The 21,928-nt window shown below is 35.6% G+C and overlaps 1 protein-coding gene across 2 annotated transcripts in view; it reads left to right on the top strand.

Moving 5' to 3' along the window:
• Positions 1-1,991: 1,991 nt before the first annotated feature.
• Positions 1,992-21,928, top strand: part of LOC136033126 (receptor-type tyrosine-protein phosphatase kappa-like) — a gene marked incomplete in the record, with an annotated part of 235,592 nt that continues 215,655 nt past the window's right edge. The window contains 3 exon segments of one of the 2 annotated variants that reach the window (XM_065713757.1): positions 1,992-2,063; positions 3,826-4,418; positions 20,891-21,006. In XM_065713757.1, coding sequence (XP_065569829.1) covers positions 3,920-4,418; positions 20,891-21,006 — 615 coding nt within the window. 2 annotated transcript variants of the gene reach the window in all.

Raw genomic sequence — 21,928 nt, 5'->3', positions numbered from 1 at the left:
TTCCCCTTTAAGCATTCCCTAAATGTTCCGACGCCTGATCAGGAAATCTTTTCCTGATATACGGCCTTTTGATAATCTGCATGCACATATTGTGTTTTGATATAGTTCCAATTTCCCCTCCATATTCGGTCAAATTTTCACCTTCATACGTCAAGCCCTAACAGTGCTATCATAGTAGTAGTGATAATTGTAGGGACAGCAGTATCAGTGATGGTGTTGTATAAGTGGTAGTAGTAACAGTGTTAGCAGCAGTATTTATAGCATTAATATCAGGTATATATTGTCTTTTGGTCAGTTGAATATACCCCTTATGATGCCCAAGAAACTTAATCTCGATACAGTAAGCTATTCCAAAAATAATGCTGATATGCCTATATTAGCAATCTACATGCACATATTATGTTTTGATTTAGTTCAACTTTCCCCTCAACATTTCTCCAAATGTTCATTTCAACATTCTCAGCTTTGGCGTTACTCGTCACAGAAGGAGCGGTAGTAATGGTAGTAGTATGAGTTGTAGTCATGGCAGTAGTAGTAGTAGCAATAGCAGTAGTAGTCGTGCCGATATTGTCTCTTTGGTCAGTTGATGATATCCCCTATTACCTCCTGAAAGTTCCATTCGTTTCTGAGTCATTTTTCAGTCATTTTTAAGTTATACCCTTTTGAAAACCCGTATGCACATAACAGACATTAGTTTAGTTCAACACTCCCCTCAGCATTCTCTGAAAGGCTCACTTGAATGCCCTTCGTCTTTTTTGAAAGTGAAGGCCAAACATACCCACCGTTCTCAATAATATGTACTACATGTAAACAATAAGCGAATTGCCTAACTTATATCCCTTGCCCTGAGTGCTCCGGGGTTGGGGGGTTGACATTCCCAAAGACGTAATTACTGGATATTTTTATAAAACTGAACAAAATAGTTGTCCACAAATTTTGATTGAAGGCTATTTGGGAAATGATGAGAATGGGGGGGCTGGTTGCCCTCCAATCACTTTTGAATCCTAAGAAAGGCACTAAAACATTCAATTTCAATAAAATGGACCCCATTTAAAGTTTATATAACCATCTTTTCCATAAAACCTTTTTACCCCCGGGCATAACTTAAAATCCTTGTCCCCAGGCTCTGGGGGGTCGTTGTAATCCCCAAAGACGTAATCACAGAGCCTTTCATCTATGCCGAACAAAATGACTATCTCAAGATTTTGATTGGATAATTTAGGGAGAAGATGGGATGGGCGTGAGTGCTAGGGCTCTTGGTACTCTAATGACTTTTGATTCTTAACAAGGGCACTAGAACTTTCAATTTCCTAGTGAATGAACACATTTTGAAGTTCTTACAACAACTCCTTTTAAACGACGTGTCTTGGTCAGAAAAGAACGAAAATAAATTTTTCCACATCGCTCTTTACTTAGTCAGCCCTTTTGCACTGCCTATGATACGTTTGCTTTTTATTGAGAAATTGTTTTCTTTTTGCTTCAAAGGCTCCTTAGAACTTATCGACTCAATCTTTTTATATAAGTAATTTGTTCGTTCTGTTTTTTCCTATTAAACTGATTTTCTCTTTGTCTCTTTGGGTCTGAGGATAGATTTTGAACTTCTGCTTGATTTAGATGCTTTTTTTGCTACTATTTACCTTATCCCGTTCTTACTGATTTAAACTAACTGTTCGTGATGCGCCACGAGTTATAGAAATAATGAAATGCAGCTGTGATGATGATTACACCGTAAAACAAACAAGAAGATTTCAAAGACGAAATACGTCACTAGATAAGTGACGCTTTATCATCGACAATAGTAGCAGTAATCTTTAAAATAGTCTAAAGATTTAATTATAACACTTTACTTCAGTTACTTTTTTTCTATTTTCTGACTTTCATCTCTTAAAAGCAACTCCGGAATCCCCATTGTCTCATTTCTAAAGTACAAACAAGGTATTGAAAAAGTTCTTTTAGTCTCCTTGGTGATTCGATTGTTCGCAGAAATGGTTCCAAGTCCTGGGGAAGTTTAGTGACTTCTCTCCGGAACTAGCTCCAGGTGCTCCAGCTTTTCTCCAGTTAATGTACGTTGACTGTTGGTGACACATGTTCTCTAAGAATCAGTTTAGGCTACGAAGTTTGTGTCCTAGTTTTTCTTTTTTTTACTACTTTTTGGTCTGAAAATATTAGTGTTTGGTGAATAAAGTCGTGTGACAATATGTGTAATGGTTATATTAATAGATTATTCATATACCTAAGAAACAAACTTGTCTCTATAGTCAGAATTTTATCCTGATTCCAAATTTAACATTCATTTGCGATAAAAATAAACTTTACCCCTATCCTTATACACAAAAATTCAGAGTATATTCCAATTGAGAGCATATATTTGCATATTAGAGGGACAAATGAATTTTAAATTTGGATTGCAAGTCTGAATATCGGGGTAACTTTAAACTTTTCCGACGAAAATAAATGTTAGACTTGGATTCAGTATACAATTCTGACTATGTAGGTAGTTTTTTTTATTATCTATCTGAATAGATTGTTAATATAGATATTACCCGAAAATATTTCAGCTCTTGAAGGATGATGAGTCACCTAGATTAGTGTGAGGAATTTCATGATTTATTTATTCATCTTTATTTATTTTTTTTTAGTGGTGCTTCAAAGTTTTGCATTTATTACGGTGCAGTAGTTGGTAACCCAAAACAACCGTTCGCCAATATTATTTTCAAACGTCCGTCAGTAACAGCGCAATAGCACTGCCACTGAAACAGAAAAACAGCAGAAATTACAATAAATAGCCGAGTCAAACTTAAAACACAAATTAATAAGAGTAGGGTTGACAAACCCCATACCTTCTTAAGACAAGAACACAATTTTTACTTCAATAATCAAAAAAATGAAATAACCATGTCAGTTTAATACACATATGCTGAAATTCATTCCTTAGAGTTTAATATTTTTTTTGTTTATTAAGTAAAAGGAATCGTCAAATAAGCCAAATTTAATAAAATGTATAAGTTAAATGTAAGATCTAAAATGTATTTATATTGTGTAAAATGTAAATTATGTTATGATGTGAATTAGCACCACTGTTCTGACTCGGTTCATTCAAAATATATAGAGTAAATAAATATATAGAGTAAATATAGAGTATATATAGAGTAAATAAAATAGAGTAAATATATAGTAAATTAGCACCACTGTTCTGACTCGGTTCATTCAAAATATATAGAGTAAATAAATATATAGAGTAAATATAGAGTATATATAGAGTAAATAAAATAGAGTAAATATATAGTAAATTAGCACCACTGTTCTGACTCGGTTCATTCAAAATATATAGAGTAAATAAATATATAGAGTAAATATAGAGTATATATAGAGTAAATAAAATAGAGTAAATATATAGTAAATTAGCACCACTGTTCTGACTCGGTTCATTCAAAATATATAGAGTAAATAAATATATAGAGTAAATATAGAGTATATATAGAGTAAATAAAATAGAGTAAATATATAGTAAATTAGCACCACTGTTCTGACTCGGTTCATTCAAAATATATAGAGTAAATAAATATATAGAGTAAATATAGAGTATATATAGAGTAAATAAAATAGAGTAAATATATAGTAAATTAGCACCACTGTTCTGACTCGGTTCATTCAAAATATATAGAGTAAATAAATATATAGAGTAAATATAGAGTATATATAGAGTAAATAAAATAGAGTAAATATATAGTAAATTAGCACCACTGTTCTGACTCGGTTCATTCAAACCATATCCTCTTACACTTTTATAGGATTATTAATTACTTTTATATTTTTTTCTTATAGATATCATGGTTTATATTTATGGAAGAATTGATTGATATGTATGAAACTTGTTTGATATCATTGACTCATCATATGGATTGAATTCATTAACACAATGAACAATATCAACCGGCCAAACTCATGGTCTGGATCAGCTATGCATGGTGTTAATCAGAATCAGTATGACCAGATTCCAGCAGAATTTCGTGCCGACAGAATGTCTTATGATGATCTTGAAGTCCCTTCCCCTTCAAGATATCCCTTCCCACTAAAAAGTGAAAGCGACAAGAGCCAAGAGAAACAAAAAAAAGACAAAATCAATCAAAATTATTATGATCAGATTCCTGCAGAATTTCGTGCACACAGAATATCTCATGACGATCTTGAAGTCCCTTCCCCTTCAAGATATTCCTTCCCACTGAAAAGTGAAAGTGAAAAGAGCCCAGAAAAACAAAAAAAGGAAAAAATCAAAAAGCCCAGGTCTATATCTGTGACTCGTCTCAAGGGAAGTGCAAAAAAACCAAGAAGCTATTTTGGCTCTGCTAGCACTTCATTTGGATCAATCCCAACCACGATTAAGCTTTCGATGTTGAATACTGGATTGCTTTCGTTTGGTGAGTCTTAAAACTGTTATTTAGTTTCAGTTTAATTTCAATTTAATTTGCCATTCTTGCTAACTTTAACCAAAGAATTTGTTTAACATAAATTAAATACGACATATCTCAGTCTACGCAAAACCTAACCTAGTAAAACTAAATCCTGGAAAACAATAATTTAGCTCAAGTAAAATCCGAACCTGCAAAAGTTAAACCAATAAAACTCAACTCAACAAAAAATATATGTGTAATATATTACCTGAAGTTGTACAACAAGGACACAAAGCTTTTACCTCGCTTTGGAATTGGAGCTGGCCGGAACTTCATCTAAGGGGCATCCAGGTCGTGATGGCCTCACCGAACCTGAATATCATTGGTTGTTGTATTTTTCAGCTATGTTCACCAATAACCTCTCCGTCATCCTCTCTGTCGTTGACATTGCTGTCGATTTTATTACCGTAATTTACATACCCTGCAAGTTTACCCTGAAAATTTCTACAAAGCCTCAGCTACCAATACCTCCTATCCTTCTGGTGCTCCCACAATCTCTCCACTATCAAGAGTTATTGCGATGGTTGCCTTTGCTTGAATTGAGTTCTGCTAGACTGAATTCTGCGCGGGAACAATATTTTATGGATTTTGCTTTATTTGAATCTTGCTTGGATTGATGGTACCGTAAGCTAATAATACAGGTAGGAGGCCTAGTTACCCTTCAGTTTTTGATTTCTTAAAAATGCAACTAGATTTCTTATATTTTTTGTACGAACGTTTTTGTTAGTAATAAACATACGTACCTTAGGAATTAACTTTCATAACGAACTTCTATATTTATTTATTTTTATTACGTATATGAGGGGGTTTGCTCCTCGTCAATACCTTGCTCTTGACACTAAAGCTTAAGTTTTATCCAAAATCTTTAAGAATGACCCCTGAATCACAAAGGCCGTAGAATAAATAGTTGAAATTACTAAAAATACTTCAGCTTAAAGAGCTAGGTATTGTGGAGGAGAAGACCCCCCTTACATACATAATATTTTGTGCTCTTTTAAGTTTTAATGCTACTCATTACTTCCAGGTGAAAAAAATTATCTATTTTCTCATTTTTTTAAATAATGCTAGAAAATCCTGCGCCCCCTTCATGGAATTTCTCTTCCCTCATAATAAATTCCTCCATGGAAAGATCCTCCCACGGAACCCTTTTCCCCGACCCAATCCCGCCCCAACGCGAAAAAGTCTCCCTGAAAACGTCTGTACATGTCATAATAACCATTACTATATGTAAACAATGGTCAAAGCTTGTAACTTCAAGCCCCTCCCCCGGGGACTGTGAGGGATTAAGTCGTCCCCAAGGACATAGTTATTGAGTTTTCGACTAGGCTGAACAGAATGGTTATCGCAAAATTTTGATCCGGTGACTTTGGAAAAAAATGTGCGTGGGAGGGGGCCAAGGTGCCCTCCAATTTTTTTGGTCACTCAAAAGGGCACTAGAACTTTTAAATTCCGTTAGAATGAGCCTTCTATCAACATTCTAGGACCACTTGGTTGATACGATCACCCCTGGAAAAAAAAAAGCAAAAAAAAAACAACAAACAAACAAATAAACACGCATCCGTAATCTGTCTTCTGGCAGAAAATACAAAATTCCACATTTGTGTAGATAGGAGCTTGAAACTTATACAGTAGGGTTCTCTGGTACGCTGAGTCTGATGGTGTGATTTACGTTAAGATTAAATGACTTTTGGGGATTGTCTTCCCCTATTTTCTAAAATAAGGCAAATTTTCTCAGGCTCATAACTTTTGATGGGTAAGACTTAACTTGATGAAGCTTATATATTTAAAATCACCATTAAAATGTGATTCTTTTGATGTAACTGTTGTTATCGAAATTCCGTTTTTTAGAGTTTCGGCTACTATTGAGCCGGGTCGCTCCTTACTACAGTTCGTTACCACGAACTGTTTGATGCATTCACGCATAAGTTTATTCCCATGGTACAAGGTCAATTAGCAAAATTTGTGTTAATAATTTGGTTACTTCTGGGTCAGGTTTCCTTTTATTTTTTGAGGGACTGAAATATGGAATTCGTTAAATATCAAAAATAGCAATTTAAGTGAATTTAAAAGGCTGTTGAAGAATGAATTTTTTTCTAAATATGATTTCAATGGTTAAATTAATAGGATGCACACTTGATAGAATAAATTGGTATTAAATAATTAAAGTTATGTTTTATTTCTATTGAGGTGTGCTAAGAAAGAAGTTGAGTGTGGAGTGATAAGCGAGTGGTAGCAAGGTATGTGATATTGTAGTTGTGTTTTGTTCTTAAGCCCTTCTTAGGTTCATGTTAAGTTGTTTTGTTTTTTTTTCGTTTTTTTTTTTTGGTTATCCTTCTTCCATATCATGCTTTGACATTTGGAGGGGGTATGTTTATGTTAATTTTTTTTTGTCAATAATTGTTATTAAATAAAAATGATTAAAAAAATAGCCATTGCTGATACATCCCCTTGACAACTTTTATGCGCGTAATGTGCTTTGGTTTAGTTCAGTTCTGATTCGACAAATCCAATATTTTTTGCCTTAATACCCTTAGTTTTAGAACAAAGGACGAAAGATTGGCAGAAATGGGCCAAACGAAAAGCAGTTCGCCTCCGAATGGGTTGGGAGGATCATAAGTAAAGATCTATTGGAAATGGGAACTTCTTGGTAGAGTGTAAAAAGGGATACCTTGGATAGATTGGGATAGAAGAGGAGCCTGCGGACCGGTGTTAGCCTCAGATGGATTGGTCCTGCAGTGAGTTGTTGGTATTAGTAGTAAAAGTACCACTAAAAGGCTAATAGTAGCTCTCGATTGATTGGCCATTTGTTAATATAAGACAAAACGATTTATAAATATGATTATTGACGCAAGACAAAAACTTGCATTTAAGAATCTGTAATAAGTTTTCTGCTTTTGATTTTCTAACTTCTGTATCAGAAGCTCTTGCATCAGAAGTATCTTGAATACCGCATTTTCTATTTGATGTGTTTGGGGGAAAAATTATATCAGACAGTTCGTGGTAACGAACTGTAGTAAGGAGCGACCCGGCTCATTAGTAACCGAAACTCTAAAAAATGGAATTTTGATACCAATAGTTACATCAAAAGAATCGTATTTTAATGCTGATTTTAAATATATAAATTTCATCAAGATCAGCAATACCCATCAAAAGTTACGAGCCTGAGAAAATTTGCCTTAATTTAGAAAATAGGGGGAAACACCCCCTAAAAGTCATACAATCTTAACGAAAATCACACCATCAGATTCAGCGTATCAGAGAACCCTATTGTAGAAGTTTTAAGCCCCTATCTACAAAAATGTGGAATTTCGCATTTTTTGCCAGAAGACAAATCACGGATGAGTGTTTATTTGTTTTTTTTTGTTTTTTTTTTCCCAGGGGTGATCGTATCGACTCAGTGGTCCAAGAATGTCGCGAAAGGGCTCATTCTAACGGAATTGAAAGTTCTAATTGCCCTTTTTAAGTGACAGAAAAAATTGGAGGGCACCTAGGCCCCCCACGCTCATTTTCCCCCAAAGTCACCGGATCAAAATTCTGAGATAGCCATTCTATTCACCATAGTCGAAAAACCCAATAACTATGTCTTTTGGGACGACTTACTCCCCCGCAGTCCCCTTGGGAGGGGCTGCAAGTTACAAACTTTGACCTGTGTTTACATGTAGTAATGGTTACTGGGAAGTGTAGAGACGTTTTCAGGGGGATTTTTTTTTGTTAGGGGAGGGGTTACGTGGGAGTATCTTTCCATGGAGGAACTTCTCATGGGGGAAAAGACTTTCAATGGAGGGGGCGCAGGATTTTCTAGCATTATTTAAAAAAGACAATGAAAAAATAAATATGAAAAGTTTTTTCTACTGAAAGTGACGAGCAGCATTAAAATTGATAGAGTTTTGTTTTGTTCTTAAAGCACTTCTTAGGTTCATGTTAAGTTGTTTTTTGTTTAGTTTTTGGTTTTTATTGTTGTTTTTTTTTTGTTTGGTTATCCTTCTTCCATATCATGCTTTGACATTTGGAGGGGGTATGTTTATGTTAATTTTTTTGTCAATAATTGTTATTAAATAAAAATGAATACAAAAAAATAGCCTTTGCTGATACACCCCCTTGACAACTTTTATGCGCGTAATGTGCTTTGGTTTAGTTCAGTTCTGATTCAACAAATCCAATATTTTTCGCCTTAATACCCTTAGTTTTAAAACAAAGGACGAAAGATTGGCAGAAATTCTCCTTTTCACCCACCTTCCAGGGCCAAATGAAAAGCAGTTCGCCTCCGAATGGGTTGGGAGGATATCATAAGTAAAGATTTATTGGAAATGGGAACTTCTTGGTAGAGTGTAAAAAGGGATACCTTGAATAGATTGGGACAGAAGAGGAGCCTGCGGACCGGTGTTAGCCTCAGATGGATTGGTGCTGCAGTGAGTTGTTGATAGTAGTAGTAAAAGTACCACTAAAAGGCGAATAGTAGTAAAAATAGCAGTAGTAGAAGCAGTAGAATTAGAAGTAGTAGCCTTAGCTTTAGTAGCAGTAGCAGTATTAGCAGAAGCAGTACAAGTAAGATGCAAATATTTATTTTTTGTTAGCTTAACATGCTCCATAAAAAGCTCTGGAAGTTCGAACTTCAAAAATCAAGCCGTTCCTAAGATATTGCTCATACGACAACCTACATACAGACGGCGTGTTGTGATTCAGTTCAACCTCTTCTCAATATTCCCTGAAGATTTCATTTTCAGGCCCTGAACTATTGCTGTATTAGTAGTGGTGCTAGGAATAGCAGTAGTAATAGTTTTAGAACTAGTAATAGTATTAAAAGTAAAAGAACTAGTACTAGTAGCAGCAGGAGCATTAACATATTGCCTTTTGGTCCATGGAACATCCCCTTCATCCCTTTAATACAAGTTCAACTTAATACAATTAACTGTTGCTATGATATTGCTCACACGCCTTTTTGAAAACTAGTTCAAAGAGTGCTTTAATTTAGTCCAGCTTCCCTCTCAACACTCCCTAAAATTTTCGTCTTCATACTCTTAACCTTAGCATTAGTTGCAATAAAAATAATAACCTGAGTGGTTGTAGTAGAAGTAGCAGCAGCGGTGGTAGTATTATTAATACCATGCGGATGTTGACTTTTGGTCAATTTGTATTCCCTTTTATGTATTCCCTGAAAATGGATGGGCGTGGGAGGGGGGTTGGCTTCCCTCCAGTCACTTTTGACTCTTAAACAGCGAACTAGAACTTTGAATTTGCAATCGAATGAGTTCCTTCCGAAGTTTCTACGAGAACTTCTATGCGAAGTGCCTTGGTTAAAAAAATAAATAAAAAACATTTTGCCCCATCGCTCATTACTTAGGCATTGCGCTGCCTATAATATTTCAGACAGCCTTCTGATAATTATTTCAACAGCCATGAATAAACATAAGATGGAATGATGCAATTAGAGGGAATAAATAAGGGGGTAATATCTGTCGAAACCTACATTTTGAAAGAGGCTATAACGGGCCTGGAATTACTCTATTCCTGGATTTACATTTCGCTTTTGCATTTATAAGATATAACATGAATTATTCATGTAATTTTGCTAAACAGACCCCTCATTTTGGAGATTTCTTCGTCTTAGCCCATTATGAAAAAAATCCAATGGAATTTTGGTAAACTGGCTCCTTGTCTTAGGGATTTCTCCGTCTTAGCCTATTAAGAAAAAAAAAATCCAAAGTGATTAGTATAATTTACACATTTTTTAAGGAATTCTAGAGCAATTTGAAAAAAAAACATTTTACTGTATATATAAGGCTTGAATTTCAATTTGGCCAGAGTTTTGTATTACGTAAGTTTGTCGAAACCTTATTAGGTTAGTAAGAACAACCTAACGTAAAAGAACATTTACGTTACGTAAATCTTCCTCGTTGCCAAAACAACGAGCAAGATTTCACAATTGGGGCAAAATTTGAGAAAAGAATTCATGTTTTGGCAGAGAACTTCTTCAAATGGCTTCGATTTTGATTCCTTCTTTTAGGTTTCATACAAGACTACGAATTTTGAATTTTCAGTTTTATTAGTTATTTTTCACTTCCAAACTTCAGTTTTTAATTCTTGTTTTCATATAAGGCTTTATTAATTTAATTATCTGATTGGAAAATGTTCACTGATGTTTTCCGTGATCTCGTGTTTCCTACTTCTCGTAAATTTTGACAGATTCAAGTATGTGTCCCCACATACAAAGTAATTTTTCCTCCTAATTTTTTGGCCATTTTCCATCAGCTTTGAATTTTATACTTTACATTCTTCCTTTTTTTGCATATGAATTGCTCAAAAGCTCAAACTTCTGAACATTTGAATTTATATTAACTTTGAACCATTTGAATTGTTTTGATTTATCCCTTTCTCCGTCTTGAACCATTTGAATTGTTTTGATTTGGACACATGTTTTGTTTTATTAGCTAATTAAAATCATGAGAGGTTATCTCAGCACTATCTCAGGTTGTCCCTTTCTGATTTTCAACTATCTTATTTCAGTTCTTATTTCAGTCCTTATTTCAGTTCACTATTATTTCAGTTCACTTATTTCAGTCCTGTTTGAAAAAAGAAACGATCTCAGCAATAGGAACCACACTGGTAAAAGCAAGAAAAAACGGCATATTCCATTGCTCTTAATGAGCAGATTGAGTCTTTTTTCAATTCTGCAATTGCTCTACTTGCTAGTAAACTGCATTTTTATATGCCATAAAAGCTGCTATATATAGCTGCTATAAGCTGCTTTAATTTGCCATAAAAGCTGCTAAATATCTGCTATAAAAGCGAGAGTAGCATTAAAAATATAGTCTTGATTTGTATTTACCTGAATGGATTGCCTCACTTCGTGCTGGTTAAAGGTTAAAAAAAATTCATTGTCTTTGATAAATTCCGATTGTTTGACCTGTTATCGGTTTTATGACGGAAAGGCAATGTGTTCTTCGTCGCTAAGTGGATACTAAGTGGATAGAAACTAGTGGATACTAAGTGGATACTAAGTCGCTAATTGGTTTACTTGCTGTGGATAAGCAGGTGCATTATTAGTGTCTTTTGATATACTCAGGTATCCGTGTCGGGTACAGATTCTATCCTTGCGAAATTCTTGGAATCTTGGCCTATTGAACAATTTCGAGCATTTTTTTTCCTACTAAAGCCTATATGTGAAAAATTGTTAGTTTATGTAATTTAGGATTATTGCCCGTCGGGCTGTGGACCTTATCAAGTTGACCTCAGAGGCATGGTAATTAGACATTTGAGTGTAGCTGAACAAAATCAGTGTCTCAGAATTTGGATCCAATACCATTAGACTTACGAGGCCTGGGTATAAAAAAACATGCGTTAGGGAGACTGGTTTTCCTCAAGTTTCTATGATCACCATTCCATGAGAAGTTTCTGCTGAACAACGGTTCTGGGCTATTCTATCCCAATGTCAGTTCCATTTTATAGGGAATTCATATTATTTTCTATTTTTTATCTGCAGTATTTTCCCCTTAGCCCAAAGAATAAAGGGTTGAAGTTTCAAGCCGATAAAAATAGCCTTTTCGGGCCTTTTTGGGGCCAAATTTATCTTTTAATGGGGAAGGATGGGCTGCAGCGGAACTATTTATACATTAGGTTCCTTTTGGCTCAATGCCTTACGGCTGCAGTTCTAAAACTTATTAGGGACTAGAACCTTTTAAGCCCATTTACAAACCCTGCTCCCCTTCTCCACGACAAAATATTTTTTTTTTTTTAGTCAAATGACGATCCTTAAAAGTTTCGATCAACTTGCGTATACAAAATCGCACAAGGCCTCCTTTATCAAAATAAAATCCAATTACCTGCAATTTACATTATTTACTGCCCTTGTTACACCGGATTTCAGCCATTCAGAAGGCGTATTAATTGAACCTTTTTGCTATTCTGAGTAAAATACTGTCACAAATCTTTTTTATATCTTTAGGGATTAAAGGGTACTGAGAAGAGATAGGGCACATGAAGGGGATGTTTGGTAACCATCCAGTCACTTTTGACTCCAGAGAAAGGGTATTGGAAGTTTCAAATGAGCCCCTCCAAATTTGTAATTACCGCGTTTTCTATTAGATGTGTTGGGGGAAAAATTATATAACACGTTAAGGACGTATAGCTCTTTATTACAGACGAAGTCAGAGCGTTGGCTCTTGTTCTTCATTCTATCAATTTCAGTTCTTATTGTTTTGACTGACCTTTTTACAGCAAAAGGTACACGATCTCTTCATTCTCCTTTATTGTCCATTCTTCTCTTATCATCTCTGAATCTCAGAGCTACCTCAGTCTGTATTCACTTACAGCAAGAACATGATTTTCTTATTGTCCAATAAGTTGAAAATTTCACGGAATGCTGAGGGAGATTTAAAAATAAATCTAAAGACTTTATATGCTCTATAGGGCGTATCTGCAATATCTCAGGAACTGCTAGGGGCACTTGTGTATTATACGCCAGTCAAGTTTACTCTGTCAAAAACAGGACAGAATGCTGAGTCAAATGCAGGACAGAAGTCGACGAAGCAATAAATGTTTTCTGTTGGAACTCTGTGGTCTTCTATACTATTTTTCGAATCGTGAAAATCTGCTCGATGGTTGAACGGTCCGACATAAAACCAGCTTGCTCCGGTCGCCGGACTTTTCGAATGATATTCCGACATCGATCCAGCAGGACCATTGAAAACAGTCTGCCGGGGACTGACAGTAGGGCTATTCCCGATAATTGGAGCAGTCACTTCTTGAGCCTTTCCTCTTTCATAAGGGGAAGATGACACCCTTCCGCCAATCCTTGGGAATTATCTCCGTTTGCCAGATTGTAGAGAACAGGGTGTGGAGAAACAAGAGCATTGCAGAGCCTCCATATTTTAGTAGCTCTGAGCTTAAGCCGCAGATACCAGCAGCTTTATTATTCTTGAGCCTTTTTACTGCATATCCGATTTCTGAGGGGCTGAAAGGCTCGTCTGAGGAGCATCTGTTTCAGATCTTTGACTGCAAGGTTAGCTGGGACTATCATTAGGGAGCACAGATGGGTTAGTACTGAGGAGAGGCAGTGTTGAGGAGCGAACAGAAGTGGTTCTTCCACTTCTCAAGACAAGAACCTTCATCAGAAAGAAGTGCCCCATCCCTTGACAGGACTGGACCCAAGGCGGGAGTTTTATTTTCTGTGAGGTCTCGAAGATGCTTGTTACCTATTTGCTCTTCTCCACTTCCAGTAAAACGGGTTTCTTTAAGACCCGCAACTGACACTTTGTTCTTGCGAAGTTCTTCGGAGAGTAGGTTCTTTGACGCAGGTGCATTAAGAGTCAAGACATTCCAGGTGGCTGTCCCTAGAATCCTTTGGTCCATAAGGCTTAGTCTGTCAGTCTTTCTGACGTCATCAGCATGTCCCTTGACGCGCGATGATCGAGACCTAGTTACTGAGATTCCCGGGGTGGGCCCTACCTGCCACATAAGGTTGCAGCCGTCCTGATCGGAGTGTTTAGTTAGGGGAGAAACCCCATATCCAGAGGCACGTGGTCAGCAGACAGAGTCTGCCTCATTCCGGACAAACTCCATTCACCTCCAGTGTTGTAATGAGTATTGCTAAAGCATATCTTGAAAACTAACTTCAAAACAAGCAAAAAATTGTAGAATGTAACACTAGAAGCCAGAACTGTACCCATAATTTTTGTTCTGGAGGGGGCATTATCAAAGATTTTTTTGAGGTGGCTGCTGAACATGGATAAATATTTTCTAGTTTTTGCAAGAGGAATACTCTCTTCACTATATTTTAAGATCAATTTACAAGTCCGAGCAAAATTTCGAGTGATTGGGGGCCAAAACTACATGTTTTACTCCCTGGATACGCCACTGCCAGAGGTTAAAATACTTTAATAATAATTACAGATGCAACTGCTTAAAATTCACCAAATACAAGAAACTGTGCCGAATCGGACGTGATAATTCAGAAGACATCATGTTACAAAAATGAATTCTACGGGAGAAGAAAAAGCCAAAAAATCATTTAAGGAATTGAATTATAATTAATAAACAGTTATCGTTAGAAAAAAATGTTTTCATCTGGTGTTCAGGATAAGATAAACACAAGTTTGACATCAAATTTTAAATGTTCCCGCATTTCCCTTTTTCACTGATTTCAAAAACACAACTTTGTCCAAATTACAAAAATTTTAAACGACGTTTCCATCATGAATCTATTTTAGAATACACCCCTCCCCCTCCTAAGGAAGGTAATGGATTTCGGTATACTAGTAAGCTCAGAATGCCAATGAGGGTCCCAAAATTTAAGGATCTCAAATTTCTTCCTATTTTATCCATTTGTAAAATTGTCTTTGGAAGACAAAAGATCCAAAATCTCATAATATTTAAAAAATATAAAGCTCCTACGAAACAAACATCTTAAGCAATAAAAAATGTTTGAGCTCCAGCCTTGCACCATAATGAGAAGAATTGTAGCATAATGGGAACAAACATCTTAAGCAATAAGAAATTGTTGAGCTCTAGCTTTGCACCATGATGGGAGGAATGGCACCATAATGGGAACAAACATCTTAAGTAATAAAAAATGTTTGAGCTCAAGCCTTGCACCGTAATTAGAAGAATTGTAGCATAATGGGGACAAGCATCTTAAGCAATAAGAAATGTTTGAGCTCCAGCCCTGCACCATAATGGAAAGAATTGCACCATAATAGGAACGAACATCTTAAGGAATAAGAAATGTTTGAGCTCCAGCCCTGCACCATAATGGGAAGAATTGCACCATAATGGGAACAAACATCTTAAGCAATAAGAAATGTTTGAGATCCAGCCCCGCACCATAATGGGAAGAATTGCTCCATAATGGGAACAAACATCTTAAGCAATAAGAAACGTTTGAGCTCCGGCCCTGCACCGTAATGGGAAGAATTGCACCATAATGGGAACAAACATCTTAAGCAATAAAAAATGTTTGAGCTCTGGCCCTGCACCGTAATGGGAGGAATTGCACCATAATAGGAACAAACATCTTAAGCAATAAGATATGTTTGAGCTCCAGCCCTGCAACATAATGGAAAGAATTGTTGGTGGCCGTTTTCAACTGCAGTCTCGCTCAAAATTGTCTTTTTAATTAATCTTCAAAACGGCAAACTAATTTGAATCTGATGCCCTTTACGTTTCCAAAGCCAGTTCTCAAAGTAACCTCAGCAAAGAAAAATTCCTGGCATTCCTGTTGGCAAAGTGCAACGGAACTGACGTCATGTAAGAAGGTTGAGAAACGAAATGAACAAAGACTAAGATACCTTTCAATAAATTTACACAACAATACATTAGCACATGGTGAGGAGCTTGATGAAAATGCTGGTTACGGCTTTAAAGTTAAATCAGGGGAAGTAAGAGGGCTGGAGGGAAGTCAATAATAAACTTTTTGCGGAATTAGTATGTTCGTAAACATGTTTTAGATTCAACTAGTACTGTCAAGGAAAAAAGACATTTTGATGCAGAGACTCTGAAGAGAGCTGATGATCTTTGATTCTTAAGGGATTCTTTTCTTCGCAGATGTTTCAAAAAGTGCCTATTTCTTCTTCTTCTTCTTCTTGCTCTTGCAGGACCATGGGTTCCTCTGCCTTATCTAGCATTCGAAACTTAAGTGTTACTTGATGAATTTTTAAACCGTAAGTTCTCCAGACCCACGGTGGCTGAGTTTTCAGAGCCACACAACTGCCCCCCACCAGTGCCCACTTATACTGTTTGGTCTCTTTGCATTTGAAAATGGTAGTACTTTTTCCTATCCAGCTTGAAAATACCTTTAGTTAAGGCCTGTGTAAAAACATAATATGACTGTCCAATTTATGCTGTGGCTCTTGGAATTCCCTCTAGGATCTAGAACAAGGATCTTAAGATAGGCTGTAGTAAGTTCAAAGATCAACTGATGTCTTTAATAGGGAAGCTTTCCAGTGATTCTAATGGCAGTTATGTCTTTTATAAGTATACCGAACCATTTGAAACATTTTTGAGGAACTTAATCTCTATAGGCCACTATGACTTTTTGGAGAAAAAAGTCACCGAAGTCAGGGTGGTCTCACGTTACCTGCTAATTACGTATATCAAAAATATCCGGATTTGTTGTCAAGCATAAAAGATAAAAATTTTTATTTGAAAATTCTCTTAAGCTGGTGTGCTTAATAATGGTCAATATTGTAATTGCTTACTATATTTGCTGTTTATTTTTCTTTTTCTCTCGCTCTTTCTTTCATTCTCTCTCTCCCATATTTCTTTCAAAATATATTTAATTCTTTTGTTGTGTCTATTCTACCTAGCCCTTCGAGCTGGGTTCCCTGTGGGGGATTTTTGTGGATATATTCAAATAAGTGTATCTATGTCTCTTAAGAACCCCGGCTAAAGCAACATATTGCAGGGTAGACACACGGACCATAATAGACAAGAAGCGTCTTTAATCCACTATGAAACAACACAGACAAAAACACACAGTTTGCGAAGCCATCAAGCAGAATATTAACTGTGTTCACAGTTAATGGCACGCAGAATAGTGCTCTTATGAAATTAAACATAGTAATAAGTATATACAAATCCGTTATTTTAAATATTCAGTTCCGTTCAGTTTAACAAGTCAGTGCGAAAAAAAACCTTCGTCTGTCAAGCCTTTTATTACAATAAAAAAAACAAGTTTTTTAAATGAAAGTAAGGAGCGACATTAAAACTTAAAACAGAAATGTACTTAAAACTTAAACTTAAAACTTAAAACTTTAAAACTTAAAACTTTAAAACTTAAAACTCCGTATATGAAAGGGGATTTTCCTTCTCAACGCTCCGCTCTTTACGCTAAAGTTTGACTCTTTCTCTTAACTCTACATTTTAAAACAGTAAAAAACTTTAGCGTAAAGAGCGGGGCGTTGAGAAGGAAAATCCCCTTTCATATACGGAGTTATTTCTGTTCGTTTTAAGTTTTAATGTCGCTCCTTACTTTCATTTAAAAAACTTGTTTTTTTTTATTTAATTTCTGAACGTTTTTGAATCAATGCATGTTTTGATTTTGGCTCTCCGCAGAGGAATAATTAAAACAAAATTTGTGTATTGATTTTTTTGGCTAAATGGCTTTCTCATAATTTTGATCGAATGATTTTGAGAAAAAAGAGCGGGGGAGGAAGCCTAGTTGCCCTCCGATTTTCGGTTAATTAAAAAGGCAACTAGAACTTTTAATTTTTTACGAATCTTTTTATAAGTAAAAGATATAAGTAACTTATAAATTAGCTTACGTAAAGAACTTTTGTATTCTCATGTTTTTATTACAGATATGAGGGGGTTCGCCCCCTCGTCAGTACCTCGCTCTTTACACTAAAGCTTATATTTTGTCCAAATTCATTAAGAATGACCCCTGAATCACAAAAGCCGCAGAATAAATAGTTGAAATTACTAAAAATACTTTAGCGTAAATAGCGAGGTATTAGGAGGAAGTGAGCCACTCATATGGGTAATAATTTCTGTTCGTTTTAAGTTTTAATGCTGCTGCTTACTTCCAGCTGAAAAAAAAACTTTTTTATATTTATTTTTTCATTGTTTTTTTTTTTAAGTAACGCTAGTAATTCCTGCGCTCCCTTCATGGAAATTTTCCCCCATGACGAATTGCTCGATGGAAAGTTCCCCCAGCATATCCCCCTCTTCTCAACCCCTGCCTCCAACCAAAAAAATCCACCTGAAAACGCCTGTACACTTCCCAATAACCATTAGTATATGTAAGCACTGGTCAAAGTTTTGAACTTGTAATCCCTCCCACGGGGACTGTGGGGGAGTAAGTCGTCCCAAAAGACATAGTTATAAGGTTTTTCGACTACGCAGAATAAAATGGCTATCTCAGAATTTTGATCCGTTGACTTTGGGAAAATAATTAGCGTGGGAGGGGGCCTAGGTGCCCTCCAATTTTTTTGGTCACTTAAAAAGGGCACTAGAACTTTTCATTTCCGTTAGAATGAGCCCTCTCGCAACATTCTAGGACAGCTGGGTCGATAGGATCACCCCTGGGGAAAAAAACAAACAAAAAAAACAAACAAATAAACACGCATCCGTGATCTGCTTTCTGGCAGAAAATATAAAATTTCACATTTTTGTAGATAGGAACTTGAAACTTCTACAGTAGGGTTCTCTGATACGCTGAATCTGATGATTTTATTTTCGTTAAGATGGTGTTTCCCCCTATGACTTTTAGGGGGTGTTTCCCCCTATTTTCTAAAATAACGCAAATTTTCTCAAGCTCGTAACCTTTGATGGGTAAGACTAAACTTGATGAAACGTATATATTTAAAATCAGCATTAAAATGCGATTCTTTTGATGTAGCTAATTGGTACCAAAATTCCATTTTTTAGAGTTTTGGTTACTGTTGAGCCGGGTCGCTCCTTACTACAGTTCGTTACCACGAACTGTTTGAAAATATGCGTAACTTAAGAATTAACTTATGTAACAAACTTTTATATTCTTATATTTTTATTATGTGTACGAGGGGGTTTGTACCATCGTTAATACCTCGCTCTTTACACTAAATCGTAAGTTTTGTCCCAATTCTTTAAAAATGACCCCTGAATCAAAAAGGCCGTAGAATAAATAGTTGAAATTACTAAAAATACTTTAGCATAAAGAGCGAGGTATTTATCTCCTCCTAAAATACCTCGCTCTTTATGCTAAAGTATTTTTAGAACCCCTCATATGCGTAATAATCTCTGTTCGTTTTAAATTTCAATGCTATTCCTTACTTTCAATTGAAAAAACCTTTTCATGTTTATTTTTTCACTGTTTTTTTATAGTAATGCTAGAAAATTCTGCGCCCTTTTCATTGAATTTTTCTTCCCCCATGACATATTCCTTCAAGGAAAGATCCTCCCACATAGCCCCCTCCCATCAACCCCACCCCCAGACCAAAAAAATCCCCCTGAAAACGTCTGTATACTTCCCAATAACTATTACTATATGTAAACACTAGACAAAGTTTGTAACTTGCAGCCCCTCCCCTGGGGATTTTGGAGGTAAAGTCATTCCCAAAGACATAGTTATTATGGTTTTCGACTATGCGAAACAAAATGGCTATCTCAAATTTTTGATCCGTTGATTTTGGGTAAAAAATGAGCGTGGGAAGGGGCCTAGATGCCCTCCAAATTTTTGGTCACTTAAAAATTGCACAAGAACTTTTCATTTCTGTTAGAATGAGCCCTCTTGTAATATTCTAGGACCACTTGGTCGATACGATAACCCCTGGGAAAAAAAAACAAAAAAACAAATAAACACGTACCCGTGATTTGTCTTCTGGCAAAAAATACGAAATTCTATATTTTTGTAGACAGGAGCTTGAAATTTTTGCTATAGGGTTCTCTGATACACCGAATGCGATGGTGTGATTTTCTATGACTTTTATGGGGTGTTTTCCCCTATTTTCCAAAATGATGCAAATTTTCTCAGGCTCGTAACTTTTGATGACAAAGATTAAATTTGGTGAAACTTATATATTTAGAATCAGCATGAAAATCTGATTCTTTTGATGTGTCTTTTAGCATCTAAATTCCGTTTTTTAGAGTTTCGTTTACTATTGAGCCGGGTCGCTCCTTACTACAGTTCGTTACCACGAACTGTTTGATTACTCTGTGATTATTATTACAAGTCTCAGTGATCTAATCAAATAATGGGATCTATTACTTGTTGAGTGTAGGTGACCTACAGCGCTAAACTCAAGTATAGATACCTTGGTATTATACATACCTAATTGTGCTGCTACCAAACATTACCCATAGTTCATAATACTTTTCATACTGTTTACAATCCGCTAGAAAGATTGTGAAAGGAATTTATCGTCGTTTCTCTGCACAATTAACTCCCAAATACTGGTTTTGGTGCAATTTGGTTTTTGGTGCAATCAAACACACCAACTGATTTTTGGTGCAATCAAACTAAAGGGCTTCTTATGTGCAGCCTTCAACTTACATCCGATCACATAACCCAAAAAAATCTTTTATGTTTGGTAAGCAAAAAGGTTTTTTAGCAGTAGGCCTACTCTTGTTTAGGCTAAATTCCATTTATTCTAAGTTAGATGTGACTATTCATTTTAATATTTTTAGGATTTAGGCTCGTTTAAGGATTCTTTCATTTATCTATTGAAGCACCTTGCATCCTTATGTTTGTTGTTAATATTTATTTTTATTTCTATTTGTTTTGCTTTTTATTTATTTTTCAATAGTAATTTTTATTGGTTTTAAATTTGAAATATTATATGACTTCATTTCTCCTCGTCTTAGCTGTTAAAATAGACCTTTATTTTTCTTTAAAAAACTTCATTTGAAACTTATAAAAAATGTAAAATAAATGTTTGCCCATCGTCACGGAATTTTTGATTAGGCTAAATAATAAAACATTTTTAGTATTTACAGTGATAATTTTTTTCATTTAATTTTTTTTCTAGCCGAGGAAAGTGGTGCACTTGCAGCAATAGCAGACAAGTCTGTTGAGTTAAAAGACTTTCCAAAACATTATGACCAACGAAAAAAATTTCCTGTTTTGCTAAAAGCTGAATTTCAGGTAATATAATTTGTTTACAAAAAAAAGATTTATAGAACTTAACTTAGTAGGACCCTTTTTCCAGGATATTTTTTTTATTAGTTTATTGACAACAGAAGGAAGTTTTTTTGCGAAATTTTGATCTAACATTAATGGAAATGGGTTAAATGCCACTTGCCCCAGCCCTCCTTTGAAATAACAAGGAATACAAAGATACTAAAAAGAGAAAAATGATTAATAATAAAATTTCGGGAAAAGAAAAAGGGTACTTGTGTGAAATAACCCCTACAGCTCAAGTTGTTCATTCATTTACGCATTGCATAACTTGTTTTTGGTTAGATTCTGTCAGCTTAGCGTGAGACAAGACAAAGAAAAGTGACGAAATACATGGAAAATATATAATTTGGGCTGGTACGTACGCAGGGGGAGGGGCCTTTGGGCCCGGATTCCCCCCGAAGTTTTGTGAAATGTTTAATTTCCCCATGGTTTCTTGGGATTTCTGGCAAAAGTAGGACATTATTAAGAATCTAGATACAGGTCTGAAGCCTTTTTTTTTGATTTTACAGCATGCAATTATCCGGTCAAGTCACTGCCCAGTTATTAACTCATTTTCTGTCTAACTTTTTACCCTCTTTGAAGTAATTAGCGATTGTACTGTTATTTTTTTCGTAAAGAGAGTTTGCTTTCCACAGCAAAATAGAATTGTCCGGGATATTAGGGCGTTTATCCCCCCTTTTCATGATAAAGTACAGCTTTTAATGGATCAATTTTAGAAACTATCATTTTTCATTAAATTGTACTTTTCGGAATAGAAGACTTACCCCCCCCCCCCCCCCACAGCATCCATATTGCACTGTTAACCCTAAAATTTCCCTTTCAGTGGGATATAATAGATTAATCACTGGTTCTCAATCGCTATGAACATAACCTGAGCCTAAAACGT

This window comes from Artemia franciscana, chromosome 11 (genome assembly GCF_032884065.1).
Source record: "Artemia franciscana chromosome 11, ASM3288406v1, whole genome shotgun sequence".
Classification (NCBI taxonomy): domain Eukaryota; kingdom Metazoa; phylum Arthropoda; class Branchiopoda; order Anostraca; family Artemiidae; genus Artemia; species Artemia franciscana.
The sequence above is the reverse complement of the archived record's forward strand: the minus strand, read 5'-3'. Positions and strand labels throughout refer to the sequence as shown.